At 50.5% G+C, this 14,669-nt stretch overlaps 1 protein-coding gene across 1 annotated transcript in view; it reads left to right on the top strand.

Moving 5' to 3' along the window:
• The window catches only part of LOC142313083 (uncharacterized), a 102,645-nt gene that overhangs the window by 49,200 nt on the left and 38,776 nt on the right, over positions 1-14,669 (top strand). The window contains exon 4 of the mRNA XM_075352069.1: positions 190-318. Coding sequence (XP_075208184.1) covers positions 190-318 — 129 coding nt within the window. The remainder of the gene's footprint in view (positions 1-189; positions 319-14,669) is intronic.

Here is a 14,669-nt window from a genome sequence, read left to right as displayed (position 1 = left end):
TGTGAAAAATGTTTTAGGCAGATGTCACATCTTGCTAGACATCATAAAATTCACACAGGGGACAAGCCATTTTCATGTTCAGAGTGTGGGAAATGTTTTATCCAGAAATCAGCTTTTGTTAGGCATCAAAGATCTCACACAGGGGAGAAGCCATTTTCATGTTCAGAATGTGAAAAATGTTTTAGTCAGATGTCACATCTTGTTAGACATCATAAAATTCACACAGGGGACAAGCCATTTTCATGTTCAGAGTGTGGGAAATGTTTTAGTCAGAATTCAGAATTTGTTAGACATCAGAAAATTCACACAGGGGAGAACGTATTTTCATGTTTAGAATGTGGGAAATGTTTTATTGCAAAATCAGCTTTTGTTATGCATCAAAGATCTCACACAGGGGAGAAGCCATTTTCATGTTCAGAATGTGGTAAATGTTTTGTTCAGAAATCATATCTTGTTGTGCATCAAAGATGTCACACCGGGGAGAAGCCATTTTCATGTTCAGAATGTGGGCAATGTTTTACTAGGAAATCAGGTCTTGTTAAACATGTGAAGAAGCCGCACGGGGAAAGAACCTTTTTCATGTTGTGAATAATTGAAATGTTTAACTGGTAAATGAAGTCTTGCCGACCATCAGAAAACCAACAGAGCGGAGTAGCCATTCTTACTTTCAGAATTTGGTAAATGTTTTTAAGATTAATCAGATCCTGTTGTCCGATGAGTCACACCGGAGAAGCCATCATGATGTACTATAATTCAAAGGGTTTTATAAAAAAGATTGGCTACAATTGCTCAAGTAAGAATTTGTGAGGAAAAGAACCATTTTATTTCTTTTTAAACTTATTGTATTTTTTGTACCATAAGACACACCTAGGTTTTGAAGGAGGAATATAGGGAAAAAGATTGACACAAAAAATGTGGTCATCACGCACTGTTATGGAGGGGGGGATCTGCTGCTGACACTGTTACTGGGATAAAATCCCCTAATTCTGTACTGATGTCACCCATCCTGGGCCCCATGCCCCTTACCCCTTACAGGTACTGTTGATGTGTCTCCCATCCTTGTGTATACTGTATATCCATCCTGGTATATATGTTGCCCATATTTATCCCATCCTGGTATATATGATTCTTGTCCTAGTATATATGTCCCCATTCTTGTATATATAGCCCTCATCATGGGTCCATGCTGGTATATATTTCCCCATCACGCTGCACACATAAGAAAATATTATACTCCCCATCCCTCCGCTCTCCTGGTGCACAGTGTTGTCATCTGATACTGGCAAGTGACTTCAGCATGTAAGCGGAGAAGCGCATGACATTACTGCCATGTGCCCTCAGTTACACGCAGACGTACATGTTAGAGAATAGTCAGCCATAATATGCTGAGCAGCCATGTTGTATCTAATAGCCATCTTGGGAAGACTTGAGCAAACTAACTTTGCAGCTAATGAGATGCACTGGCTAGAGTTCTCCCCCCCAGAGAGGAGACAGAGATGACAACAGTGTAATTAGCAAGTATAAGAAAAGGTCCAAAAAAGGTTAAATCGAATAGAAGAATACAATTGCGTCAGTTGATAGATGGTGATGTGTCGTCATGAATAGCAGGTGTATTGAATTGATAAAGAAATTAAGTTGTCAATAGAGTTGTCAGTGTGTGAAGAGTTATGTGAAGTAGAGGCGCCTTCAGGGATCAGAAATGTCAGCAATGACGACACGGCTGAACTAGTGAAAAGTATCATGGAGGCGCATAGGAATCCAATAGGTTTTTACTGCAATGCTCGAAAATAATGTCATGATGTATCATTATATTCTTTGTTCTCCAACGTATACGCCTTTCTCTGCAGTATGAGCTCTCCTTTGTCTAACATGTATAAAAGCCCCCACACGCCTTTCGGGGGACACTTCTTCAACTGTTGCTAATTCTGCTGTTCTGCAAGACACCTGCGTGTGTCATCCTGCCACATAACCTGTCTTATCTGCTCTGTTGCTATCTCAGAATAAACTTCAGTCTTTGCTTGGAACGGATTGTCTACAACGTCTTCTTAGCTCTCAAGGTCTACGGACATTTTCTTTCAGTAAGCTGCCAGAATATTCACTGCTCCCCACAGCCGGGATTATGGGTTTGGGACACACGTGATCGCCCAGCCATAGCAGTAAGCGGGCGGCTTAGCAATCATGTGTACCCAATATTAAAGAGAATGAATATTCACTGCTCCCCATGCTAATACTACCGCCTACTGCTTGGTTGGCGCTGGCTTCATTGCCTAGAGGTGGGCGGAATTTTGGCGTGGGGAGCAGTGAATATTCATTTTCTTTTTTAGCTGGCACACTGTTAGCCTTTTTGAGAGCCTTTAGGAACATTTGTGAAAGGTTTTGATACTGGATTATATTTAGATAATTCACTAATCTCAGGTTGCCCACTGCTTTATTTACTAAAAAGCGCAGCCCCAGATTGGAGATAGGAACTCTGAAGTATATCACATTGTATATAATTGCATTTCAAAGCTTGTTGTTTTGTTAATAAATGGTTTTAAATATATATTCTTCATGCCTAGCTTTCTCTATTGTCTAGATGTTATGATTTTGCCTCAGAACCTCTGGAGTTGGTGCAGAGCTGTAGACATTTTACACCAAAATAGTGAGGGGAGAATTGAATCACACTGCATCCCAGATATGTGGAAGTTGTTAAGATGCTCCCTCCAGTCCTTGATGTAAGTAATATTTCTAGCATGGCACAAGGAGGCACATGCCACTCGTCAAATGCTCCAGATTCATGAAGAGGCAAGCACCACTTAATGAATCAGGTGTGGCTCCCAAATAAATTGGGCCCTTTATGTTGTAAAAATGATCCCTCTACACAGGATAATTGTTGTAATAAAAAAAAAGAAAGGATTTTATCTGTCTGATATCCAAGGGATTATTTTTTTTTGTGGGGCTACCCACACATAGAGATAAGTGCACCCGTTGAAGTTCGGCTTCGGCTTTTTCAGCCGGACTTTAGATAAAGTTCAGTTCGGGAACCGGACTTGTCCTGAACCCCATTGGAAGTCACTGATTGTTCAGTTCAGGTCTCTGCCCACATGCATCCAGCCATAAACAGAGCATTTCCAGGGGAGGGAAGGCGGGTTTTTTCCTTTCCATCCAATCCATTCAAACACTGCAAGTGGCTCGCACTGTGCTGAGCACCGCAATACCCGAGCACACCGATGATAGATCGAGTGGTTAGGATACGTAATGAACCCGATCTCCGAATTCGAACACTGATTTTTTTTTTTTTTATAAAGTCTGTATTTGATACAAACATCAAACCTAACTACTCAGGTTCTCTTATCTCTGCCCACAAACCTTTATTACAGTTTAGATTATGGGTGTAGAAGAGACCAGAACTTAAAGGGGCCTATCTCTTGGTGGAGACTGGAGAGAAAGTAACATTTATGATACCTATGCTGGGGTTTTGTGAATTTAATGGATTCTGTCATTCTGTGTTTACCACTTAATTAAAAATCAGAATAACATTAAGACAGTGTCATGCTAGGTGCAGGGAAGTATCAAGTGAACGGCAAAAGGGAAGGGAAACCCTATGTCTAGGAAAGGGGGAGATAGTGCCTACTGCTGGGCCCTGGGTTCCCTCACCGCCCTAGATACATTCTGCACCTATGCTGGGAGACTGATATCTGACCCTAGGCTGAGCCTGATCTGGACCCTACGTAGGGAGCAATTGGTATGAGCTCTTTGTCAACCTCACCAGGTACTAAAGGACACACAGGGATAATAAACAAGGGAAAACAACAAACAACGCATCTCTAAACGACTCAGTAAGAAGTTCAGTAAAGAACAGTAACAATCCTACTGATGCATGCAAGCCGCCTGCTTGCATTCAGAGCTTGTGAAGGAATTGAATATCACCAGCACAAGTCCAGGGAAAATGAGAGTATTTAAACCCAAGGGCAATTTCAGATGATTAACAGCTGAAGGGAAGGGGAGCTCTGCTGGGTCCTAAAGGGAAAAGGATGAAAATCCAGCAGAGGAGATACCTAGTACCCTGAGTACTGACAGCAGCAAAAATAGAAAGTCAGGGACCATTTTGCACAGCCAGACGCTGTGGCTTTCTATAGTTGGACACCACAGGGTTGTCTGTCACCCGTAAAAGACAGGGACTCTGATTCCAATGATTTGTCATTTACTGGGCTGCTTTGCTGTAGTTTTGATAAAAATAACAGTATTATCGTTAGAGGATTATCACTAGAGAACTAATAAACCTGCAGCCCTGTATCCTCCATCTCCATAAGCTGTGTATAACCCTTCTCTCACCTGATTGGCAGCTTTCTGTCTATGCTCATTGTACACAGCTGCCAATCAGTGGTGTGGGTGAGGTTATACACAGAGCAGTATTTCGAGAACTGGTAGAACTTAAGCAGATAAAACTGATTTTTATCAAAACTTTAGCAAGCAGCCAAGTAAATGACACATCCCTAGAATCAGGGTCTCTGCTTATACAGGTCGATAGGACACACGTTACAGGTAGCTTTGTTCCTCTTAATCTATAAACCACATCCCAAAGCCATACGCTATTAATTGCTATAAATTTAATCTGAAAAGTAGGCAGTGTTTATAAAAATATACCGTGTTTCCCCGAAAATAAGACCTCCCCTGGAAATAAGACCTCCCAGGAGTTTTTAGGGAAGCTTTAATATAAGACATCTCCTGAAAATAAGACCTAGCCGCGGTCAATAATGAAGTGTCACGCAGCGGTGAAAAAGTTAAAGACACTGCAGGACACGTCATTAAAGGCAGCGGGCACCACCAGAAGAGAGAAGACAGAAGAAAGAAGACCCCGCGATCACACCATACGCCGACCGGGAGCAGGTGAGTGCATCAAGGTCCTGCAGCGGAACACACATCAGATCACACTCACTCTCACACACACATACAGCCAGGCCTCATACACAGACACACACACACACACTACAGATCGCATGCACACACTTACAGCATCCAGCAATATCGCCTGCTTCTCGGCGGCGATACTATGCACTGTGCGTGCAGTGATCTTCCAGGACCTGCCAAGGATCAAATGGCCGGAAGCATGTGGTATCTCCGGCTGTTGTGTGTGCACGCACGTATGTTCGATATTGTGTGTGTGTGTGTGTGTGAATGTATGCGATCAGATCTGTGGGTGTCGGCAAAGGAGGACGGCGTGCAGCACAGCTGCTGGGACCGCACAGTGAAAAGTGAAGTGTGTGTGTTTGTGTGAATGTATGCTATCGGATCTGTGAGTGTTGGCAGAGGAGGACGGTGTGCAGCACAGCTACTGGGACCGCACAGGGAGAAGTGATGTGTGTGTGTGTGTGTCTGTGTATGTGTGAACGTATGCGATCGGATCTGTGAGTGTCGGCAGAGGAGGACGGCGTGCAGCACAGCTGCTGGGGCCGCACAGGGAGAAGTGAAGTGTGTGTGTGTGTGAGAGTGTGTGTGTGTGTGTGTGTGTGTGTGTGTGAATGTATGCGATCGGATCTGTGATTGTTGGCAGAGGAGGACGGCGTGCAGCACAGCTGCTGGGACCACACAGGGAGAAGTGAAGCGTGTGTGTTTGTGTGAATGTATGCGATCGGATCTGTGAGTGTTGGCAGAGGAGGACGGCGTGCAGCACAGCTGCTGGGACCGCACAGGGAGAAGTGAAGTGTGTGTGTGTGTGTGTGTGTGAATGTACAGGGCATGTCAGTGTTTTACTGAATGCACCCTGACTGCTGTGCCCTTGTAGTAAGGGGTTAAGTTCCCCTCTCATGTCCGATTCTCCCTCCTCCCCTTCCAGGGGTGTTATCCAATGGGAATGTTCCCATGCTCCCACTCTTTCCCCTATAAATATTCCCCCTCTTCCTGGTTCCGGTCGCTCCTCACCTTGTGAGATCCGGACGCTGCTGTGAGTAACGTTCCCGGTGAGAGATGGCCGACATGCTGGACCAGGCTGTCAGGGACAAAATCAGGAGGGAGGGAGACGCGTGGCTTGCTGCTATACTGGGTGAGCAGCGTTCCCCTCCTCTTGAGGCTCAGACACAGGCTCTGGGCGGCAGGCGGCCTGCTCGTCTAATCCGCCCTCCGGAGCGTCTGAGTCCGGCGTGTAACACCCCACTGCGCATGCGTGCGGGACGGTCACGCGCCTGATGTACTCGTGACCCTCGTGCACGCCGTGCGCGCGCAAAACGCCCTGTAACGCCCACACGCCCGGCCCCACCAGTGAACGCGGCGGCCGCAAGCCTCTCCTGTCCCTCAGGCAAAGCGGCGCCGCTTGATTCAATAAACGTTATCCCTGCGCGCCAAACACCACGTGGAACCCCAGCCCTGCTACAACGGCTTACTCCTTCTCTGTTGAAGGCCAAGTCAGATATTCAGTCGGCTTTCCGCCTTCTTCCGGTCCACCCGGATTGCTACCATCTGTTGGGATGTTTTGTAGACGTTTTTTACTACTACGATACATGCCTTCCCATGGGCTGCTCAATCTCTTGCTCCTATTTTGAGCTATTCAGTTCTTTCTTGGAATGGGTTGTGAAAGTTGAATCCGGTTCCCAATCTATTATTCATTATCTTGACGACTTCTTTTTTGTTGGCCCTCAAGATTCCACCCATTGCCAGCTTCTATTAGATACGTTTTGCAGTTTGATGTCCAGATTCGGTGTCCCTTTGTCGAAGGACAAAACAGTCGGCCCCTTCCCGGTTCTTTCTTTTTTCGGTATTGAGATAGATTCCAACGCGATGGTTTTCCGCCTCCCGGGTGACAAGGTATTAAAGCTGCGCTTGCTGATTATGGGTTTTTGTTCGGTTCGTAGTGTGACCCTCCGTCAGATGCAATCTTTGCTGGGCCTTTTAGTATTCGCCTGTCGTGTCATGCCAAAGGGCCACGTTTTTTCTCGGAGGTTATCACTCGCTACTAAAGGAATTCACCTTCCTCATCACCGCATCAGGATTACCCCCTGCTTGAGAGCTGATTTGTTTATCTGGAATGATTTTCTAGACAGGTACAATGGTCAAACTTGTTTCCAAGGATAACTTTGTCTCCAATGAAGAACTATCACTTTTTTCTGATGCATCGGGATCGTTGGGTTTCGGCGTTATTTTTGGCGATCAATGGTGTGCTGAGCATTGGCCTCAATCTTGGCACGCCAGCGGTTTTGTGTCCAACCTGACTCTCCTCGAGTTATTTCCTATTGTAACAGCTGTCGTGATCTGGGGCTCGTCCTTCAGAAATAAACGGATTTTATTCTGGACTGATAATATGTGCGTGGTGCATGCGATAAACCATCTGACTTCATCCTCTTTGCCAGTTCTAAAATTACTTAGATTTTTCGTGCTGCGATGCCTGGAGCTCAATATGTGGTTCAGGGCTCGCCATGTGCCTGGCAGGTGCAACGCTATCGCTGACTCACTTTCCGGTTTTCAATTTCAAAAATTTCAGCAGCTCTGTCCTCGTGCCCAACCAGAGGGAATATCGTGTCCACCCAGCATATGGGATCTGTTGGAATGCAGCTGATGCCGTTGGTGACGTCTTCAGTGGCCCCAAAGACTTGGCTGGCTTACGGTAAGGCATGGGAGGAATGGCTAGTTTTCGCAGCTAATTACCCGGTTTCTACATCTGATTCTGCCAGACTGGATGTTACCTGCCAGTACCTGTATAACCTGTACAATAAAGGTTCTTCCTGCGCGGTAGCGTGGAACCGGCTGTTGGGACTTGCTTTCCATTTCAAACTACGAGGTTGGTCGGACATTACTACGTTTTTTATAGTCCAGCAAGCAGTTAAGGGGCGGGACAGGGGGCAGCCTAGAAGTGAGTGTAGAAGGCCGGTTTCCTTTAGCCTTCTTTCTCGTATCATCGAACACATCTCCCCCGTTTGTCCTCCTCCTTTCGAGTCTGCTCTTTTCTCTGCTTCTTTTGCTATAGCCTTTTTTGGCGCATTGCGCATTGGCGACTTGGTTCCTCCTACCGGAGGCACCCACGGAGGCCTTCGGCATGACGACATCACATTGTGTAATGGGGGTTAAGGATTAGGATTCGGAAATCTAAGACTGATCAAACCGGGAATGGCTGCTGGATATCTTTGTTTTCTATTCATGGCCCAGTGTGCCCTGTTACATTGATCCGTAACTATATCGCTTCGCGCCATGGTAACTCTTCATTCCTAGTCCATGAAGATGGTTCCCCTCTGACGAGATTCCAATTTTTAGCTGTTTTTCGTAAATGTTTAACGTTCCTGGGCCTGCCCGCCGGTGAATTTGGTACTCACTCCTTCCGGATTGGGGCGGCGACTGAGGCCGCCCGGGCGGGATTGCCCAATGAGGTCATCCAGCGCATAGGCCGGTGGCGTTCCGCATGTTTTGCGAGATATATTAAACCAGAATTATTGCTTCTTTAATCAATTTTCTTTTACACAGGCTTGCCTTATTGTACATGTGTCACTGACAGTTTTCTCCTTTTAGGCGCTGCCAAGCCTGTCATTTGGTTATTGGGCCACTACTATATTTTCTGTGCAGGACAGCGGGCTGAGAATCGACCTGGAGGACGTGCCCTTGGCTTTCGTGGCTTCGAAGTTAATTGGAGAGGCATCAGGGGTCTCATATGGCCTCAAGTTATACCCGAAGTTGTGGAGATTGCTAGGTCTGCCTTAACTCCAGTGGTCCTCGTCATTCATGCCGGGGAAAATGACCTTGGTTCCCACCGTTTGGCGGAACTTATCACCACAATGAGATCAGACGTAGACAAGTTTCATGCCTTTTTCCCTGAATTTGTCATTGTTTGGTCCAAGGTTGTTTCCCGGCCTGTTTGGTGAGAGGCTTAAGGAGCTGCAGCTCTTGAGCGTTCGAGGCGGACGCTCAATTCGTGTATTTCGCGTTTTGTCCGTTTTAAGGCAGGGATCGTCGTTAGACACTGGCAATTGGAGGGGGACAATTCCTCCCTGATGTCGAACGATGGCGTACATTTAAATGACATTGGACTAGACATATTTTTGTCAGGCCTGCAAGATGGTATTGAGCAGGCCTTGTTCATTATGGGTGGGGGTCGGAACACAGTCTAGGGCCTCTGCTCTGGGGTTTCAGGTCTCAGCAGTCTATGCGATCGGATCTGTGAGCGTCGGCAGAGGAGGACGGCGTGCAGCACAGCTGCTAGGACCGCACAGTGTGAAGTGTGTGTGTTTGTGTGAATGTATGCGATTGGATCTGTGAATGTTGGCAGAGGAGGATGGCGTGCAGCACAGGGAGAAGTGATGTGTGTATGTGTGTGTGTGTGAACGTATGCGATCGGATCTGTGAGTGTCGGCAGAGGAGGACGGCGTGCAGCACAGCTGCTGGGACCGCACAGGGAGAAGTGAAGTGTGTATGTTTCTGTGAATGTATGCGATCGGATCAGTGAGTGTCGGCAGAGCAGGACGGCGTGCAGCACGGCTGCTGGGACCGCACAGGGAGAAGTGATGTGTATGTGTGTGTGAGAATGTATGCTGTCTCTGATGTGTGAGTGTCGGCCAGACGCAGGGGAGCACAGCTGCTGGGACCCCACAGGGAGAAGTGAAGTGTGTGTGAATGTATGCGATCGGATCTGTGAGTGTCAGCAGAGGAGGATGGCGTGCAGCACAGCTGCTGGGACCGCACAGGGAAAAGTGATGTGTGTGTGTGTGTGTGTGTGTGTATGTGTGAGAATGTATGCTGTCTGATGTGTGAGTGTCGGCCAGATGCAGGGGAGCACAGCTGCGGGGAGATCATAGGGAGAACTGATGTGGTTGTGTGTGTGTGTGATCTGATGTCAGCCAGACGCAGGGGAGGCATGCAGCATACCTGATGGGAGATCACAGGAGGATCTGGGAGCCATACAGACACCCGGGACTGGTAAGTATTGCAATCCTGGGATGGGGGACCTGCTTTTTGTGGGGGGTAAACTTACCCCCAACCATGTCTCCTCGAGAATAAGACACCCCCCGAAAATAAGACCTAGTGCTTTTTTCAGGGCAAAAAAAAATATAAGACAGTGTCTTATTTTCGGGGAAACAGGGTACAAAAGCTATTACAAAGGGAAACAAAAAAATACAGTATATAAAATTGCATTAATTAAAGTCCGCTTTATGTGACGCCCTGGACTAGCCAGGTAGTCACATACATAACAACATACACACCCCCCACCCTAGACAGTTACAACAGTCAGACAAAAACCCTTGTTGCCTCCCTCCAGGGTCTGATGTCCACACCAGGTGGGGCGGAGCCAGGCGGTTGGCCCCACCCACCGAGGAATACACAGGCCTGGAGGCGGGAAAAAGCAGTGGATGAGTTTAGGAGGTGAAAGTGAGAGGTCACGAAACTGCAAGTGTCTGGGTCGGAGCCCAGGCACTGACAGCAAGGTTGGCAGATGGTGGTGGCCGTCTGCAGGAGTTGGTGGAACTCTGCAAAGCCGTAAGGACCGGGGTCGGGCGTTGGCCCGCCGGTACCGAACCGGGGAGCAGAGTGAAGCTAAGCACACAGGCAGGGCCATCGGACCCCGACCAGGCTTGGAGCCGCCGTCAATAGTCAAATCCGAGTGTGACAGGAACCCCAGGGGTTCCCCAGCAACCAAGTCCCGACAGAAGGCAACAGTCCACACCGGGAGGATATACAGCCACCGCCATAGGCTAGAGATCCAAGGGCCAGCGCCTGCGGACAAAACGGGCTCCTATGGCACCTATATGCTGGGGAGCGGACTACTGGTGGGCAACCACAGGAGTCAGAACATTCTAACAGGTGCAGGGAAAGACAGCCACCGTGAGCCGTCCGGGGAGAGCACAACAACAACACTGCAGCCGGCTGCGGGACCCGTCCATCCGGCCATTTTGGTTTACCAGAGACTCTGTCAGTGATTGTCTGAGTGAGTACACCTGTGCCGTCCGGCACCGCGCCGCGCTGTCCCTGCACCCCAGCCATCCAGCCTCCCCGTTACACCACCGGGCCCCGGGATCACCAACCCCCTACCCACGGAGGGGACAACATCCTAGCTGCTCCCTACCATCTCTCCCGGGATCCCCGTCACCAGCAGCGGTGGTGCCATTATCACCATGTCCCGTGGGTGGCGTCACGAACAATCTCCCCAAACAAACCATCCCTTTTCACTCACGGGTGAGGAGCGCTGCTCGAGTCCCCGGGTCCGGCCCACCGCTCGAGCCACCAAGCAGCAGCAGCAGAAGCCCCGGACTTGAGCGTGGCGAGCGCGTCCCCTCCGCCAGCGACAACTTGGCGTCACGAACAGGATAGAACCGATCTACCTACCGGTAGAAGTGCGCCTTGCAGTCCTCGCCAGCGGCGTCCGGACAAAAAATTTGAAGCGCCGCCATCTTTGGCGCCAAGATTTCCCGCTCGAGCGTATTCCCTGAGCAGGGAAGGCGCGAAAGCGAAGCCCCGCCCCCAAAGAGGAAGTGCTAGAAAGAACCAAGGGGGGCAGGTGAAGGCCTGCCTAATGTAGCCGAGGGCATAAAAAACAGGGACGCCAGGACCCTGCAACATATCTGGTTCCTGGAAGCCTGCCAGCAAGCATGTCAGTCCCGTCCGGTGATGCCGAAATTCCCGAGCCCACGCCAGGAACGGCGGCGTGGGTGGAAGCCCGAACCGCACAAATGTGCTGCCGCCTACAGACCCAGGTCCGGTTCTTGATGGAGCGCTGGGTGGTCGAGATGGAGGAAGTGGCGGCGGTCGTGCGGAGAGGCGAGGTGGAGGCAGTGTTGGAAGAGCGGGTAAGCGACCCACGCCCCTGTGTCCGAGAAGGACCGGCTGCTGCGGCTGAGGGGCCCGGTCTGCGTCTGCTCACCCTCCTGTCTCCCCCGCCATCCGTACCGGTTGCTGTTGCCCCTCCACTCGGTCCGCTACCCCCAACATCGGTAGCGGAATCTAACTCGTCCGCCCTAGAGGACCGGCCTGTGGGCGTTAACCGGAGACGGCCCGCACCGATTCCACTGCCGTGGAAGGTCCCTTCGGAGGTGCCCGTCCGTGAAGCGAAGCCGTCGGCCCCGGAAGTGGCCGCACCCATAGATGACCCAGCCCCGGCAGTCCGCCCGGCCGCAGAAGAACCGGCTGCTGCGGGCCCGAAGGCCCAACCGGTGAGGCCATCAGTCCCTGAACTCCCTGCCTCGGCTGAGGCGGGTCGTCGCTGCAGGGCAGCACCTCAGGCCACGTCACCGCTGGACCCCCAAAGAGAGTGCTGGTTGTAGCCGGCGTGGGGGCAATCCAGCGGGGCCCGACCCGAGCGCAAGGGTATGCCAACACCCTGTACTGGGACAAACAGTTGAACCCGTTGGGCTAGGAGATAGCCGCCAGGGAGCAAAAGAGAGCCGACGTGGTGGCCCATACTATACGGGAGAAGGACCACCTACGGCACGCCACCTTCCGGGTGCGGGGCCCGATCTGCGAGGGCCAAGTCAGGAAGTTTGACCCGCGAAGGGGGTTCGGCTTTATCCATGAACCGGGCCTGGAGGCCGAAGTGTTTGTGGCTCGCCACGACGTGAACTCGCATCTCCCAACGGGCCACCCAGGTTGCGATCTGTTGCCAGGCGACCTGGTGACCTACACCCGACATTGCGGGGAGAGGGGCTGGTATGCCCTATACGTGAAACAGAGGGAAATCCGCGGTGTGCAGATGCGGCCCCAGCCCCCTCCTCCACCGTGCCGTCTGGATGTCGATCTGGAGGAGGTCCTTGATGAGTGTGACCTCAAGTAAAGGCAGCGGCCCTCCGTTGCAACAAAGTTGTCCCCGTTGGGACCCTCAGCACTTTGTTTTTCCGTTGAATCAACACTAAATCAAACCGAAGTTTCACCTGATCAGCAACCAGTTAAATATCCCGGCCGTTGCCGGCAAGTTGTCCCCGGAGGGACTCTCTGTGTCTGTACTGCCCACATGAGAAACTGCTCATGAACATGGCCGAGAACTAGCAGGCCTCCCAAGAACTTGTGGGTTTGTAAATAATTTGTGGGCCGGTTTTCCGTTCCGTGCCGCCTCCGGAGAGGCAGATTGGAGGAGGGACCCGCAGCGGAGCAGGCTGGGGTCCAGCCACAACCAGGACCGGTGGCCATCCTCCGGGGGTCAGGGGTCCCCTGGACGTGGGGTCCCCTGAAGTGACAGCCGGGTGCGAGACACCGTACCCGTTCCCGCTCGGGTAACCTGGACCAGGACTGGGGGTAAAGGGGTGCTCCCCGTTTCTTAGGGGCAGCATCAAGGATCAGGTTATTTGGGTGGGAGAGCGGATAACCATGAACCCATCCGTTTTAAAAAAATGTTGCCGTTTGAAACGTTAAAGTACCATGCCTCCCGTGAGGGAAGATTTCTAAAGATGCTTATGTTGAATGTTCATATGTTAAATTATCTTTTGCAGAAACAAAAATAAAACCAGTGATAGACGGGCAGCCCGCGGACGGTCTGCATTTTACCAAGGGGGAGTGTGACGCCCTGGACTAGCCAGGTAGTCACATACATAACACCATACACACCCCCCACCCTAGACAGTTACAACAGTCAGACAAAAACCCTTGTTGCCTCCCTCCAGGGTCTGATGTCCACACCAGGTGGGGCGGAGCCAGGCGGTTGGCCCCACCCACCAAGGAGTACACAGGCCTTGAGGCGGGAAAAAGCAGTGGATGAGTTTAGGAGGTGAAAGTGAGAGGTCACGAAACTGCAAGTGTCTGGGTCGAAGCCCGTCTGCAGGAGTTGGTAAAACTCTGCAAAGCCGTAAGGACCGGGGTCGGGCGTTGGCCCACCGGTACCGAACCGGGGAGCGGAGTGAAACTAAGCACACAGGCAGGGCCATCGGACCCCGACCAGGCTTGGAGCCGCCGTCAATAGTCAAATCCGAGTGTGACAGGATCCCCTGGGGTTCCCCAGCAACCAAGTCCCGACAGAAGGCAACAGTCCACACCGGGAGGATATACAGCCACCACCACAGGCTAGAGATCCAAGGGCCAGCGCCTGCGGGCAAAACGGGCTCCTACGGCACATATACGCCGGGAAGCGGACTACCGGTGGGCAACCACAGGAGTCAGAACATTCTAACAGGTGCAGGGAAAGACAGCCACCATCAGCCGTCCAGGGAGAGCACAACAACAACACTGCAGCCGGTGCGGGACCCGTCCATCCGGCCGTTTTGGTTTACCAGAGACTCTGTCAGTGATTGAAAAGAAGATAGGAGCCAGCACTGCTCATGAATGGCATGCAACAATGAAAAAATAAAAAGTGTAAAATTCACAAATTCATTCCTACTGTAACAATTCAATGAGATTTTTTGCAAATTATTGATCAATGATTTGAGCCCCCCTGCCCCGTCACGGCAAATCTCTATAGAGGGGTCCCTACACTATGTTATAAATTAATATCGTACCATAAGGTCTCATATAATGACTTGAACAGGACCATATAAGAACACCACTTACCCGGGGAATGTCAGAACCGCTCCCATGCTGCAAGGACTGACAACTGTGAATAAAGGCAGCCCAGGTGCCAGTGTGTGTGGCAGAACTACACACACCAGCACAATGTCAGAACTGGCCCTCACAGTGCCAGACCAGCAAGCATGGATGAAGGGCGGAACAGCCTCAGGCAGGTGGTGCTTAAATAATGATGCCTATGGACCAGGGGGCGGTGGCTGTGTGTGAACAGGCACCAACATGAATTTTGATGG

Source organism: Anomaloglossus baeobatrachus, chromosome 5 (assembly GCF_048569485.1).
Source record: "Anomaloglossus baeobatrachus isolate aAnoBae1 chromosome 5, aAnoBae1.hap1, whole genome shotgun sequence".
NCBI lineage: Eukaryota > Metazoa > Chordata > Amphibia > Anura > Aromobatidae > Anomaloglossus > Anomaloglossus baeobatrachus.
This window is presented reverse-complemented; position numbering and strand designations above follow the sequence as displayed.